The sequence below is a fragment of the Nannospalax galili genome, unplaced genomic scaffold, assembly GCF_000622305.1.
Source record: "Nannospalax galili isolate Female #2095 unplaced genomic scaffold, S.galili_v1.0 scaffold341, whole genome shotgun sequence".
NCBI classification, from domain to species: domain Eukaryota; kingdom Metazoa; phylum Chordata; class Mammalia; order Rodentia; family Spalacidae; genus Nannospalax; species Nannospalax galili.
Window position 1 is genome coordinate 1,594,592 of NW_008346082.1, and position 16,066 is coordinate 1,610,657.

Genomic DNA, 16,066 nt, shown 5'->3' on the forward strand with positions numbered 1-16,066 from the left:
GTCAGGGTGTGGGTGTGGGTATTTTTAAATGCTGAACAGACTGGTGTGGTGGTGCATGCCTTTAGTGCCAGCACTTGGAAGGCAGAGGCAGGCAGAGCTCTGTAAGTTCAAGGCCAGCCTGGTCTACATAGTGAGTTCCAGGCCAGCTGGGGCTACAGGGAAAACCTGTCTCAAAAAGACAAAAAATGCTGAGCAGAAAGCAGTCATCTCAGTCTCTGATCTCGGACACTGCTAGTCTACCCCATAAGAACTGACCATTTAGAACTCCTGCTGTTTGGGTGTACAAGCTCCCTCCGTGGTAGAGCTCTTGATTGGGGAATTAGCTGTAGGCAGCTTTATTCAGGTATCACAGCAAAGGGCAGGAGCCTTTCCGAGGGAAGAGAGCATCTGCAACCAAGGAAAAGGGGTTTGGGGGTTTTATATGAATTCTACTGAACACAGCTGCAGGAGTTTACTGGGTGCCAGAGTCTGGTATCCTTGGGTGATTGAAGGTCTTCCAAGATTTTTCTCAGGCAGGGCAACTGTGTAATCTAGGGCACTAAAGGGAAAAGGTTGGCTCCACAAACAGTCTCCTTCAGTCCTGGGACCAGTTAATAAAGCTTGAGCAAGGTCAGCCTGTCAATTTAGGGCCAGTTGCCCACTTTAGGGGATTTATGGCTTTATAGCTTCCTTAATGAGGCTTACGGCTCTCCTGCAATTTACACATTCCATCAAAGAGAAACCTGAGAGCCCTCAGCTGTCTGAACCTAGATGGGAAGGAATTCCAAAGACCAGCCCTGCCCAACTCACCTTGTGGTGCACTCAAACACAGAGCAAATCTAGCCAAAGATGTAAGAACATTCTGCAACCTTTTCCTGCTCCGGAACTACATTTCCCATAAGACCTGGGAACAAGCCCCACCAGTTCGCAAGAAAGCAAAGGCCCAGCAAAGGCGGATCCTCAGGCCGAAGATGGAGCCACGAGGCACCAGGTTACCACGAGCCTAAGATATCAGGGATCCAGGTAGGAAGGTGAAAAGAAACTAGGGGTCGGAGACCGAGGTTCGGATCCGCGTGAGGCTGGGGGGAAGGACTGCGTGCCAGGGGCGGGGCTGGAGTACGAGCCCTGAAGCCACATTGGACAGCTGGGCGGGGCCCGGTCCCCGAGGGCGGGGCCCAGGAGCGGTTCAGCTGTGCGGGTCTAGCAGCGCCAAGCCGCACCTGGCCCCGCAGTGGGAGCTCAGCCGGGCCAGCGTGGAGAGGACCTGCAGGATTATTCCTTCCCCCGGTTTCTGTCTGGTGGTCATTACGGTGAGTGAGCCCACTGGAAGACCTTTGGGGCGGAGGGGGTGGCGCGCTGCTGAGGGAGCACTATTCCCGAACTTTCGTTCCAATGAGTAGGTGGAGCAACCCTGGACCCCTGGGCCCCTGGGCCCCTCCTCGACCGGTTCCTCGGCCTTCGTCTGCCCCTTTGGACCCTGTAGCTGTCGGGTGGGGAGTCACGAGGGAGTGTGGAGGAAGGATTCCAGGCTGTGTAGGCGCAGTCATTCGATCCTCGTGGATCCTGTCCCTGGGCGGGGAAGGGAGATGGGCAGGATCGAATTGCCTTTAACATTTCCACCCTCCTCCCAACTGCGTCCGACTAACGACTCTGCTCGGAATGGCTCAGTTGAGCTGAGCTGGGCCCAAGGGGCTGGCAGCCAAGACTGAGGGTGAGCGAGGAGCCAGCGGGACTAGGCTTCTCCGGGCTGAGCCTCCGAAGGCCCGCCTCTTGGACCCCACCTGCTCGCTTTAGCCTGTGGTTGGCCAGATGGCAGACGCGACAGATTATAGGGGTCTCTAACGCCATTAACACAGGAACCACGGAGTTCCTTCCTACAGCTGTGGTACCAGATGCTATTAAAATTGCCCCTTTCCTACCCCTAAAATCTTCCTGGTCTGCCTGGGGCAAGAAGCAGCATCAGGCGACCTCGAAAAGACAGGCTTCACCAGCTCACACCCATTTCATGGAAGGAAGCCTGTCCCACCCTCTGAGCTACACAGCTTCTGCATCTGCCTACAGTAGACCTTGATCTTCCATAGTTGTGGAGGGTTGGAGGTAGGATTTTGGACCCAAGCAAACTTGCTTTCTGGATGACCAGACAAGCTCTTCTCTTCTGTTTGGACCAGATGTTTCCCCATCTGTAAAATGGACACTATAACTATCTCTGCTGCTCCACACAGTCACTGCATTTGGGGGCAGTTGATTCAGTGCTGCCCCAACAAACTGGGTGCCTAGATCTGTAGGATCCTGTCCATCTAAAAATTGATTCTCAGAGTCCAACTGTTGGAAAGGACTTTTAAGGCCATCAAGGTAGCCTCTTACTGCCTCCTGGAGGCATAAGGCCAACTTAATATATAAGTTTTGAGGATAAGGGAGTCTCTGTCCTTTTATCCTTTAGTACCCAGAATGCATCCTTGGTTGTCTTGAATGAATGAATATGCATACACAGTATATCAGACTTGGGCCCCTAAAGTCTTCCACTTAGCTTTAAGGGTCTCAGTAAAGGCCATTGCCTGCATTATCTAGAAGGGCTCTTCTACCTAAGGAAGGTGGGGGAAGCAAAGTTGTGTGGGCTGAGAGGAAGTGCATAGAGGTTGTTCCAGACTGGAGATGGGGGGCTATGACTGAGAGATTACAGAGTTGTAGGGAGAATCCATCTTGCAGGAAGGGATAAGTGAGGTGCTATGTATTCTTTCTAGGATCAAAATTCTGATCTGCTCTTGATAAATTCTGCAGTGGGGGAGCTGGAGGTATGGAAGAACCTGAGTAGTTTCAGCATCTCCTGTAAGTCACTGGAGACAGAGACAAACACTGGCATCTGGGAAAAGACTAATTACTGTCTGCTAGTCTCCCTCTCTTCTTCCCTCCAGCTGGGGAGCTGTTAGGCAGCTGGCTGGCTGGAAGTGTGCCTGCCTGTGTGTACACCTGGCAGATGCCATTTCTTTGTTTTGGACTCTGCCCTGACCTGAGGGTTGAGGCAGGAAAAGTCAGTGGCCTTCAGTAGCAAGTTGAGACATAACTTCCTCTGAAGTCTAAGTTTTCCTGCAGATATATTTGAATGTTTAGCATACCTTATGGGAACATTTACATGTGCTGTAGTAGGCCTCTGATCTCTGGAGAGCTGGTAGGTGGTAGAAAGGTTATCAAACTAGGTGAGTGAAATCTCCTGAAGCAGATGGCCTGAGAATTTAAAGTGAAGAAGGAATGAACTTGGTAGCCACAAGATAGGCCTGGCAGGAAACAGAATCAGAAAAGCAGCTGAGGCCTGGTATGTATGTATGTATGTATGGTGTATGCCTGTAATCCCAGCTACTCAGAGGTTGAGGTAGGACAATCACAAGTTCAGGACCACCTTCTCAAACTGCATAAAAACACAATCATGTATTAAGCCTTGGTTGCAAAACCTGCACTTTTTTTTTTTAAAGACATGATCCTAGCCAGGTATGGTGGTACATGCCTTTAGTCCCAGCACTTGGGAGGCAGAGGCAGGTGGATCTCTGTGAGTTCGAGGCTAGCATGGTCTACACAGTGAGTTCTAGGCCAGCTGGGGCTACAGGGAGACCCTGTCTCCAAAACACCAAAAAAAAAAAGACAGGACCCTGCTATGTAGGCCAGGCTGACCTGGTAGCCCAGTTGCCTTGGACTTGCAATTTTCCTGCCTCAGTTTCCCTAGTTCTGGGATTATAGACATGCATCACCATGCCTAGCAGATGCAAAGCTTATACAACAGAGGCTCATTAGCACCTCTCCAAGTTATGGATGGATGTGGTTTGGTAAGTGCTTTAAGAAAATCACTGTGGTTGATATTAACATAAGGAATTGGAAAGAAAGGAGTTGGAGGCTAGGAGACCTAGTGGGGAAATGCCACAGTAGTACAGGGGAAAGTGACATTGCTGAAACTAGAGCCAAGGCAGATTGCTAAGTGAACAGTAGAAACAGAGCTAAGAAGTACATCATGCTGGGAGCAGAGAAAGATGTTCAGCAGAGAAATGAATTTGGCAGTTAATGGCTTAGCGGCAGGTAGAGTTTGAGGACAAAGAGGGCATGGTGGCCCACACCTTTAATCTCAGAGGTAGGCGGATCTCTGTGAGATTGGAGCTGGCCTGGTCCTTTTAGTGACTGTGAGCTCCAGGCCAGCTGGGACTACAAGGAGACCCTGTCTCAAAAAGACCAAAAAAAAAAGGGGGGGGGTGTAGATTTGAGAAGCAGGATCTTTTGCCAGGCTCTGACCCCAGCCCTGATATTAGACCCCAGTCCTACTGTGAATGTGGCTTTGGGTGTCTTTAATTTTCAGATTCTATCTGGCTTGATGCAAAATCAAATTCCATGACTGAGCTGTTCCCTTTCCTCTTATCCTTGCTTCTCTGGAGACAGGGAAGCCAGCCTACCAACCAGCTAAAAGTCCAAGGAACTGGCTGGACCATTCACCCTCTCTTACCTCTAGTAGAGTAGGCCTTTCCTTTTGTTTTATTTTATTTTATTTTTGGTCTTTTTTTTTTTTTTTTTTTTTTTTTGAGGCAGGGTCTCCCTGTACCCCCAGCTGGCCTGGAACTTGCTATGTAGATTAAGATGGCCTCGAACTCAGAGATCTGCCTGCCTCTGACTCCGGAGTGCTGCGCCTTTTGGGCCACCACCCTGGAGGCCTTTTCTTCTTTGGCCTTTCCTTCTTTACCAGGTATTACATAGATTTGCCCTGGGACTGGCAAACTAGATTGGCAAGCTGTAGACACGCCTCCTTCCCAAGCTTGGTTGCTCCTGTTTGCTTAGGATTATAAACTTGACTGTGGACCTTCTGCGAGAAAAGGAGGGGCAGGGGGAAGTCAGTCACCCCTCCCACCAATCAATTGACTTTAGCTGCATGGGGTGGGGATGGGGCGCAGGACTACAGATATATAAGTGGAAAAGCTGAGAGGCGAGTCCCCTCGCCATTTTGTGCTGAGAGAGATCACAAGATCTATGCTTGGATGTGGACTTTCTAGCGTGGCCTTAAATGGGGGGGGGTGCGCACTCTTCTGTAAGTAGCCCCCACCCCCCTGCTCTGTTAGTAACCCCAATAAATTCTCTAGGATTTTCCAAACTGCGGTTTTGGAGAATTTGTACCTCATTTTGTTGTAGGATCAAGGGCAGAGAGAGCCGGACTTTGTTAGTGCCTCCCAGGAGGAATTCTAGCAACACCAAAGCTTCTTCAGGCCTCCTTCTCCAGGCCAAACTGTCCCAGTAGGTGATCGTGAACAGTTCCTCACCTCCTCTGGCTTTGTTTCTCCACCAGGAAAAGGTGAAAGCATGTCCTTCTGTCACATGACTCTCCCCATTCACGGAGTTCTAATTTGGCAAGCAGTGGGGTCCATGAGAAAGGAGAGTAAGACAAAGACTGTCCTGTAAGAGCCTCATCTTTGCCATTTTTTTCAAGCTCTTGATTTCCAGTATACACCTCCGCCAAGCTACAGAAATGGGACTATTACAGAACATGAAAGCTCAGTTTCCTCTCTCTCCCCTTTTCAGACACTGGCAAGCCAGATTTTGATGGGCTTGATGTGGTGGCACCACTACCCGCTCCTTCCTTAACTGGGGACAGATGCCCCATAACCTTCAAGAGAAGAGCCAGACCTATCCCCGCCACCGCCCTGGTAACACTGGCCATAAGAGCCTCAAAGTCCTCCCAGCAGCAGCCATGTACACTTTCCTGCCTGACAATTTCTCACCTGCCAAAACCAAGCCCACCAAAGAGCTGCGGCCCCTGCTGGGCTCCGCGGTACTGGGGCTGCTGCTGGTGCTGGCGGCGGTTGTGGCCTGGTGCTACTATAGCGCCTCCCTACGCAAAGCGGAACGTCTGCGCGCGGAGCTACTGGACCTCAACTGTGGCGGCTTCTCCATCCGGAACCAGAAGGGCGAGCAGGTCTTCCGCTTGGCCTTCCGCTCCGGCGCGCTGGACCTCGACTCCTGCAGCCGTGAGGGTGCGCTGCTTGGCTGCTCGCGCACGGCGGATGGCCGCCCACTGCACTTCTTCATCCAGACTGTGCGGCCCAAGGACACAGTCATGTGCTACCGAGTGCGCTGGGAGGAAGCTTCACTCGGGCTTGCGGTGGAGCACGCAATGTTTCTGGGCGATGCATCCGCGCACTGGTATGGTGGCGCAGAGATGAGGACACAGCACTGGCCCATCCGCCTGGACGGCCAGCAAGAGCCGCAGCCGTTTGTCACAAGCGACGTCTACTCTTCTGATGCCTCATTCGGGGGCATTCTTGAGCGCTATTGGCTATCTTCGCGCGCAGCCGCCATCAAAGTCAACGATTCGGTGCCCTTCCACTTGGGCTGGAACAGCACCGAGCGTTCGATGCGGTTGCAAGCACGCTACCACGACACCTCATACAAGCCACCGGCTGGCCGCATTGCAGCACCAGAGCTCAGTTATCGCGTGTGCGTGGGCTCAGATGTCACCTCCATCCACAAGTACATGGTTCGGCGTTACTTCAACAAACCGTCCAGGGTGCCAGCGGCTGAGATCTTCCGAGACCCCATTTGGTCCACGTGGGCGCTGTATGGGCGTGCTGTGGACCAGGACAAGGTGCTACATTTTGCTCAGCAGATCCGTCAGCACCGCTTCAACAGCAGCCACCTCGAAATCGATGACATGTACACGTCTACCTATGGCGACTTCGATTTCGACCAGGCCAAGTTCCCCAACGCCACTGACATGTTCCACCGCCTGCGAGATGCTGGCTTCCGCGTCACTCTCTGGGTGCATCCCTTCGTTAACTACAACTCCTCGCGCTTTGGTGAGGGCGTGGAGCGCGAGCTGTTCGTGCGCGAGCCCACTGGCCGGCTGCCCGCGCTAGTGCGCTGGTGGAATGGCATTGGCGGGGTGCTGGACTTTACGCGCCCAGAGGCCCGAGATTGGTTCCAGGGACACCTGCGGCGCCTGCGCTCAGGCTACAACGTGGCCTCCTTTAAGTTTGACGCGGGTGAGGTCAGCTACCTGCCAAGGGACTTCAGCACCTACAAGCCCCTGTCGGACCCCAGCGTGTGGAGCCGGAGGTACACTGAGATGGCGCTGCCCTTCTTCTCGCTGGCGGAGGTCCGTGTGGGCTACCAGTCACAGAACATCTCCTGCTTTTTCCGGCTGGTGGACCGCGACTCGGTTTGGGGCTATGACCTGGGGCTGCGCTCTCTCATTCCTGCTGTGCTCACCGTCAGTATGCTGGGCTATCCATTCATCCTGCCTGACATGGTGGGCGGCAACGCGGTGCCCGGGCGCACAGTGGGCAGGGAAGATGGACCGGGGCCGGAGCGTGAGCTCTATGTGCGCTGGCTGGAGGTGGCGGCCTTCATGCCTGCCATGCAGTTTTCGATCCCGCCCTGGCAATACGATGCAGAAGTGGTGGCCATTGCACACAAGTTCGCTGCACTGAGGGCTTCGCTTGTGGCACCACTACTGCTTGAACTAGCTGGTGAGGTCACTGACACTGGTGACCCCATCGTACGTCCCCTATGGTGGATTGCTCCTGGGGATGAGACGGCTCACCGCATTGACTCACAGTTCCTTATTGGGGACACATTGCTCGTGGCGCCAGTGCTGGAGCCAGGCAAGCAGGAGCGTGATGTCTATCTGCCTGCAGGCAAGTGGCGCAGCTACAAGGGTGAGCTTTTTGACAAGACCCCAGTGCTGCTCACTGATTACCCTGTCGACCTGGATGAGGTCGCCTACTTCATCTGGGCGTCCTAACCCGGCTCAGGACCCGACAACCCCACAGCCCTAACCCCAGCTTTTATGAAGACTTAATACTTTACCCTACCTGAACCGTGTACTCTCAGGAAGTCCCCACATCCATACCGAGTAGTAAGTGGACACCGATTCACAAGTGCTCCAGCCAGTAGCTGTAGGTGGGGCCTGGAAGGTTCAGTGCTGAAGCATCCTCCTGCTCCAATGCATAATCCTAACAGCCTCTTTTCCTTCCACACTCACTCCAGTCTGCAGAAACCTTCCTTGTAATGGAAACCAGAGAACTTGGAGGACAAAGTTCTGTTACACGGGGTCTGGTTTTAGAACTACAGAGACAAGAAACCTCTCCTCCCCCTGGCCTTTATAGCCATCTTTGTCCTATGATGAAGACCCATCCTCTTTAAAAGTTACCAAATATGGCAGGCGTGGTGGCCACGCCTTTAATCCCAGCACTTGGGAGGCAGAGGCAGGCGGATCTTTGTGAGTTCGAGGCCAGCCTGGTCTACATAATGAGTTCCAGGACAGCTGGGGCTACAAGGAGACCCTGTCTCAAAAAAACTTCAAAAAAAAAAAAAGTTACCAAATAGTGGGGCCTGGTGGTATATGCCTTTAATCCCAGCACTCAGGAGGCAGAGGCAAGTAGATCTCTGTGAGTTCAAGGACAGCCTGATCTACATAGGGAGTTCCAAGCCAGCTGGGGCTACAGAGAGACCTGACTCAAAAAGATTTAAAAAAAAAAAAAAAAACAGGTGGTGGTGGTACAGGCCTTTAATCCCAGCACTTGAGGCAGAGGCAGGCAGATCTCTGTGAATTCAAGGCCAGCCTGGTCTACATAGTGAGTTCCAGGCCAGGTGGGGCTGCAGGGAGACCCTGTCTCAATAAGTAAAGAAAAAAAAAAATAATAAAGTTCCCAAATAGTCTCTGGCACTGTTCTCTGGCACTGTTAGAAAGTATAATTTCTTGGTGATAAAAAGTCAGGCCTTGAGTTCCCACACATACCTGAACAATGATTGACCTGGTTCCACTCCAACTGGGGAAGAAAGGATAGAGATATTTGGTTTGGCCAGCTGACAAGGAAGCAAAAAGTAAGTGTCTTCTAGGGAATATGAGGACTGGGCTCAGTCTGGAGTGATTGCCATTGCCCTCTGTGAAGAGACTCCTAACATTGCACTAGCCCATTTGTGTACCTATGTGGGCTCAGTGCTGGGCTCAGCCCTGGCCTACTTGTGCGTAATGGGCAGACTTGCAGGGCCATGCAGGCCAGACTTGGTGCCTTAATTCAAGAACCTGTGTGTATGCCTCTGTGTGTGTGTGTGTGTGTGTGTGTGTGTGTGTGTCTGAGAGAATGGTGCCAACCTTGAGTCTGGGTCTGAGAGAATGGTGCCAACCTCAAGTCTCTGAATCTAAAATGCACAGAATATCCCTGAGGCTTAGACAGGCCTAGAGGGAGGACAGGAGGGCAAGCTTGAGACTTTGATTGCTGAGCTAGCCCCCTCCCAATTAGATTCCCTGGGGCTATGGTAGGAAATAAACAGCCCTTTCCAGATGGCTTAGCTGTCTCACTCTTCTCACATGCTCAGGTGTGGTAAAAAAGTGAGCAATGTTCTTATTCTGGCAGTGGTATACTTGTCACACGAGTGACATCACACAGCGACACCTGCCAATACACATATGGGGTAAGATCTTTTATCTTGGTCATTTTCCCTTTCTAAAAAAATCAACCCCAGCCAGAATGAATTGTCCTGACTTTATAGCCAAGTCTAGGGAAGAAGGTAGTGCTCAGCTTCCCTCAGCAGCTCTGACAACAGAGCCAGTGCCCTAATCCTCCCACCCCAGAATGCCTCTTTGCCCACTTTCCCACCCTCTTTATTTTCTCAGGGTAGGAAGTACCCAATGAAAGCTTTGGGACTCCTACAGGTGCCTATTGCCAGTGCCAAGTCCTGTTTCCTTTTCTTGGCAATGTTGAGGATAGAACCCAGGACCCCAAGCATAATTAAGCAAGCACTCTTCCAATGAGCTACATCCCGTCTTCATTTGTCAATGAGCTATGTGACCTGAATAAGCTGCTTAACCAAGCCTCAGTTTTTTTCTATGTAAAAGTGATGATTAATACCTACCTCCAAGGTCATTGTAATAATAAGCACAGATGTATGGGAAGTGCCTGGCATAAAGTAGGTGCTCAATAAAACATAGCTATTATAATAATATTTTTTGCTTTCTTGCTTTAAAACAAGGATTCTTTGTGACTCTATATCCCAGCCCCCTCCAGCTTTGTCCTGTCCTCCAGCCTTGCCAGTACCTCTTGTGCAGTCCAAATTTGTCTTGCTCCCTGCACACTGAATCTGGGGAGCCTGACACTACTCTAAAGACTTCCAGTAGCCTTGTAGCCACAATTCATTGGTCTCCCCTGCACCTAATCTGTTGAGGGGTGACAATGGGGAATTCCCTTCTCTCGAGGTAATGGGGAGGGTCTGAATGGCCACTGAAGGAAATGTGGGGCAGGGGTCTAGGCTCCTATTCTGTGATCTTGTATCTCTGAGAGTCTGCCTCAGTTTTTTTTTCCAACTCCAAGCTTTCTCTCTGAGCCCAAGATGTTTTCTAAAATAATTTTGGTCTCTATTCCCCCAGATCTGAGTAAAATATCTCTGACTCTTGCTTGGGCTCCAGGGCAAGCCTTCTGCTAGTTGTCCTCACTAAGCACCCAGGACCCTTCTCCCTCCCCAAGTCCAGGGCTAGCACTGGCCTCTCCATCCTTTCCCCACTATTGTAAAGTAGACAAAGGCTGTTTTTACAAAAAGCAGAACTAAAAAGCTCAGTATCTGCCTCCATTTTGCACCTGTTTCCTTTGCTCTCTTACAATTACTGGATTCCAGGAACAATAGATCTCATGGAAAAACATCTGTGACAAAGATCAAAACTACATCTACCCCGAGGCAACTGCAACTTTCTTGTTGTGGACCATGCCTTTCGAGATCAATCCTAGATAATGATCAACCAGACTATAATTTGACCAAGGCTGATTAACTGTGCAATGCTTCTTGCCCCTGCTTTTGTCCCTTCCCTATGTATTACGGAAGCTCCTGTCAGCGCCTCTATGGACAGCGCTGAGGACATGGGTCCCCTCATCTTCCTGGAATAGTTACACTGATTCAAGTTGCCTTCCTGCTTTTCGAGCCAGACTTGACTTGTTAGGATCCCTAGCGTCTGGCCTCTGGTCTAGGACCCCAGCAATAGTATCCCATATCAGACCTTATTGGCCTCATTCCACTGGTGGACCCTCAAGTCCAATCCACACAGCATGTCTACAATCATACCACCCTAAACATGCTTAATCTTGTCCAATCCACAGCAGCCAAGGAGAACTTTCCAAAGTTCAATCATGTCCCTTGAGGGTGGGGAGAGTCCAAGCTTTCTCTGGAGTTCAAGGTTTCTAAGATCTGATCCTTCTCTGTCTCTCTTTCACTCATGTACTCACATATATGCAAGCATATTTTTTTAAAAGCATTTGAAGAAACACTACCCTCTATTCTGGGAAAGGCTGTACAACCATTCCTTGCCAGAAGAGTCTGCTCTGACAGCCTTGAAGGAAAATGCAATGGTAATTGGGTGGTTTCCTTTCCTGCCATTGTTTGACTCCATGGGTTTCTTTCTGTTGACACCCTCCCCTCCCCAGTATGCACCCTAGCTCCCAAGGCAAAACCTACTTTTTAATCTTAAAGTTAATTATTTACTTCAGTATGCCCAAGGATCTTTTCCAGTAGCTTGATAGGTGAGATAGCTGGCCTTAGTTTGACTCTAGGTGGCACTGGGGGAGATATGAGAAACACACAGGAGGCCCTATTCCTGGGTGTTCTCTATCTTGAGGATAAAGAGGATACCCCTGTGAGGGGTATCTTTGGGGGCTGTTTTTCCCTCCCAGGCACCTTCCCCATTCCCTATTACACAACCCTGAGCAGGATGAGGGGGAAGCAGAAGACAGGAGGCACAGTTCTAACTGCCTACCTATAGGACAGCCTCAAGGGGGCAGCAGCAGGAAGCTGGCATGTCTGCTAGCCCTCACCTAGTGAAGAACTGGGTTAGGCCAAAAAGGCTAGATAACTGGAGAGGTCAGCCTGTACTCCTCAAACATGAATGCCTCACCTGGGTCCCTCACCTGCATGAAATTTCAACAGAAATTCTGTTATGACTTCATTCCTTTAGGTCTTCATTTCAGCAAACAAGTGCCTTCTATGGAGACAGTTTTTAAGATCAAGAGGGCATTTTGATTTCCTAGAACCTCTATTATATGTCTATTATATGTCCTAGGAAAGGTAAAAAAAACTATAATAATCAAGATAATGTGGTGCTAGTGTTAAGATAGATATATAATGCAGGGATGTGAGCTGTATCAGTAGGTGAAAGTACTTTTCAAGCAAGCTTGATGACCAGAGTTCAATCCCAAGAACTCACATAAAGGTCGAAGGAAAGAACATACTCCACAAAGTTGTCCTCTGACCTCCACACATATATCATACACACACATACACGATAATAATAACTTTTTTGGAGACAGGATCTCCCTGTAGTCCCAGCTGGCCTAGAACTATGTAGACCAGGCTTGCCTGGGTCTCACAGAGATCCGCCTTCTTCTGTCTCCCCAGTGCTGGAATTAAAGGTGTGGGCCACCACCCCTGGCTTAAATTTTTTAAATTTAAAAAGCTAGAACTAAGGGCTGTTGAAATGGCTCAGAAGTTAAGAACACTTGATACTCTTGCAGAGGACCAGGGTTCAGTTCCTAGTACCCACACAGTGGCTCACAACTGCATGACTCCAGTTCCAGGGGATCTGATGCCTTCTTGTGGCTTCTGTGGTGTTGCACACTTGGGCACACACACATACACACTGATAGATTTTTTTTTTCTTTTTGAGACAGGGTCTCCCTGTAGCTTCAGCTGTCCTGGAACTTGCTATGTAGACCAGGCTGGCCTCGAACTCACAAAGATTTGCCTTCCTCTGCCTCCCAAGTGCTGGAATTAAAAGCGTGTGCCAGCTTGTCCGGCTTAAATAAATAATTTAAAAGATCATCTGGTCCAACTCCTTTGTCTTCCTGAAGAAAATGAGACCTGAAGAGGTGAGACTGCCAAAGGTGACATCAGGAAGATGACATCAAAATGTTGACAGCAGATGTCACTCCAGACCTGCACTCCATCTGTGACACAGTGCATATGAGAAAAGGAGGGAGGAAAAGCTGGGGCCAAAGGCTAAGTAAATTGATCATATTGGGAGGAAGGCTAGGGTATCCCTGTGCTAAAGGTTGAACATCAAAACAAGGTAGAGATAAGAAGGAGCAACTTCCTATAGGCAAGATGAGTGTAGAGGGTGAGAAAGCAGCTGTAAGATGAACAGAGCCCAGACATTTCTGAGAATCTTCCAAAAGTTTTGCAGAACTTTAGGAGCCATAAAAATGACTAAAATGATTAAAGAAAGGCATCTCAAACTAGAAACTATTCTTTAAAATTAGCCTTCCCCAAGCCAAGCTCTCTTAAGACCATAAGGACTGTTGTTCATCTCCTGATGCCTGTAAAAAGATATGAAAGGTTTCAGTCTGTTATTTTCTTTCTTTCTTTCTTTCTTTTTCTTTCTTTCTTTCTTTCTTTCTTTCTTTCTTTCTTTCTTTCTTTCTTTCTTTCTTTCTTTCTTTTTTTAGAATCAACTTTAGGACAGAGTAGGACCTTACCCAGCACCCCGTTCTCTAAGCTTGTCCCCTAGGGAGATCTTTATGGAGTGGAAGGATCTGGTTATGTAACCCATTGAAATTCTACCCACAGAACCTGGGAAGGATTGCTCTTTAGAACTCAGAAACACTGAGAACCAGAGGGTAGCAAAAAGGCTGGGGTTGTAGGGCCCCCCATTTCAGATTAATTCTGACTAGCCCTGTTTTCTGGAAACTTTCAACATCTTTCAGCATCTCCTGAGCTAAGACAATTCTGAAGTCTCTGAGGCCTGGGCTAACAAGTGGCACCAGCAGAATGCTGCCCTGACAACTGAGGTATGGTGCAGGCAAGACAGGTGGGCTTTCCAGTGATTTGAGTTCAGATTGAACAAGTCCAGCTAGCTGAAAGGAAAGTGGTGATGATGGTAAAGACTACTTACTGCCATGTCTCATCTCAGCTCCATTCTCTCCACCTCATTCACCTCTCACAGCATGCCCTTGTCCCTCCCTGTTGTCAAATATTTATGCAAAGAATGCAATTAATGGGGCCCCTCTAACCCGAGTAGCTATGCTTTATTGGTTTTTCTTTCAGTTAAAAAATATTTTATTATTTTTATTTTTTGTGTGAGTGTATTGCCATCATGTATATAAGTGTACCTATGTCATGCAATGTCCGAGGAAGCCAGAAGAGGGCATTGGACTCCCCTGGTTAACTGATTGTTAACTGCTGTGTGGGTACTTGGGAATCAAACCTGGGTCCTCTGTAAGAGCAGCCAGTGCTCTTAACTGCTGAGCCATCTCTCTAGCCCCTGGTTTTTTGGTTGTTTTTTTTTTTTTTTGGTTTTTTTTGTTTTTTTTTTTTTTTTTTTTTAGGTATTTTTTGTTGTTTTTTGTTTTGTTTTGTTTTTGGTCTTTTTGAGACAGGGTCTCCTGTAGCCTCAGCTGGCCTGGAACTCGCCATGTAGACCAGGCTGGCCTTGAACTCACAGAGATCCACTTGCCTCTAACTCCCTCATGCTGGGATTAAAGGCCAGTGCCACAACACCTGGCCTTGAACCTATGTTTTAATGGAATACTCTAAGGAACAGAGAAATGACTCTGAAGCTATGTAAGATATTCTAATTATTACTATTATTATTTTTTTGTGTGTGTGTTCAGGCATGTGCATACCACAGCATGTGTGTAGGGGTCAGAGAACAACTTTCAGGAGCTGTTCTCTCTTTCCACCATGGGATCCAGGGATCAAACTCAGGTTGTCAGGTTTGCATAGTACGCACTTTTACTGGCTGAACCATGTCACCTGCCTTTAAGATAGTCTAAAGCAATCTTCTCTACGGTACCTCATTCTCAAAGCTTCCCATATTAGATACTGCTAGGACCAAGTACCATGACCGGCTCCTCCTTCTCCATACCTCCTCTTCTGCTGCTGCTTTTGTTGGTAGCCCAGGCTGTTGAACTAACAGCAATCCTCCTGTCTCAATTTCCCAAGTGCTTGGATTACAGATATGTGCCACCATGCCAGGATATCATCCACCCTTCTTAAAGTCTCAATTTCCCCAGCAATAAAAATGAACAGCAAAGCTGGGTGTGGTGGCGCACACCTGTAGTCCCAGCACTTGGGAGGCAGAGGCAAGCCGATCTCTGTGAGTTCAAGGCCAGCCTGGTCTATATAGTGAGTTCCAGGCTAGCGGGGGTTGCAGGTCTAAAAAAAAAAAAAAAAAAAAAAAAAAAGAACAGCAAAATCAGGTCATTTTCCAGGTCTCTTCCAACTTTGATGTATGTTTTAGTTATCAGATTCCAGTCTCCCATTCTTCGAGCACAGGGCTGGCCAGCCTTGTTAAGAGGCAGCTTGTCTGTGGTTTGGCACCACTGCCCAGCAGGCATTTATTAAATCAGTGGGATGTGGTCCCTGCTGGCCTAGAAGAGAACATTAAGCTCCAAAAACTTCCTGCAGCAGGCCTCCTTTGGAGAGTGCTGCTCAGAGGGGCAAGGAACAAAACCATTTAGGTCCTTGGCTGTGCTCCAAGATCCTATTCACTAGTACTTCTGCCCTGTCTGCACGGAGAACCAGTGACTAGAAACATCTGGAAGCCTGCTTAAGATGGGACTTTGCTCTCCTTCCTTTGGGGTGGCTGTTTTTGACTGGTAATCCACGTTGACCTTTGCCAATGCACCTTCCCCTCCAATCTTCTGCACCTCATTGGGCAACAGCCCTCTAATAAAATCCACATGAACCCAGCTGCTAACAGCTCCTGGAAAGGCCCTAAGAACTAACACCTGCCTCTGCATTCCTTGAGCCCTAGTAGCAAGGGAAAAGAAGGCTGAGACCCGACTCCTACACTTCTAGGTCGTTCAGTGGAGTTGTGGAGAAAGGAAACAGGCAGAGGTTGGAAGAAACCGCAATGTGAGTCTGCTGAAAGCAGGGAAAGCTGGGCTGGGTGAGGAATGCACAGGTGCAGTGATGTGGCTGTTTGGGGAGCTCAGCAGAGCTTGTGAAGTTGGGCTTGCCTCATTCACTATGTCAGTCATGTATCAAAGTTTTTTATTCTCAGAGACAGGCATGTGATCAGAGGTTAGATGGTCCTGTGTTGCCTGTCCCCACCCCATCTCTGTTTTGACCCAGGGAGCCCAAA

General features: G+C 49.2%; 1 protein-coding gene across 2 annotated transcripts; it reads left to right on the forward strand.

Annotated features, from left to right (window-relative positions):
- Window positions 1–933: 933 nt before the first annotated feature.
- On the forward strand, window positions 934–8,270 carry Myorg (myogenesis regulating glycosidase (putative)). Of its 2 annotated transcripts, none has more exons than XM_008842454.3 (2): window positions 934–1,289; window positions 5,291–8,270. In XM_008842454.3, the coding sequence occupies exon 2, from the start codon at window positions 5,597–5,599 to the stop codon at window positions 7,742–7,744; it is 2,148 nt and encodes a 715-aa protein (XP_008840676.1). In that variant the 5' UTR covers window positions 934–1,289; window positions 5,291–5,596; the 3' UTR covers window positions 7,745–8,270. The 2 variants fall into 2 exon arrangements, with proteins under 2 accessions (XP_008840676.1, XP_008840675.1); XM_008842453.3 differs by having other exon boundaries at window positions 5,524–8,270.
- Window positions 8,271–16,066: the final 7,796 nt, after the last annotated feature.

Coding starts and splice junctions, on each gene's coding strand:
- Myorg (XM_008842454.3), top strand. CDS start 5,597: ATGCCCCATAACCTTCAAGAGAAGAGCCAGACCTATCCCCGCCACCGC.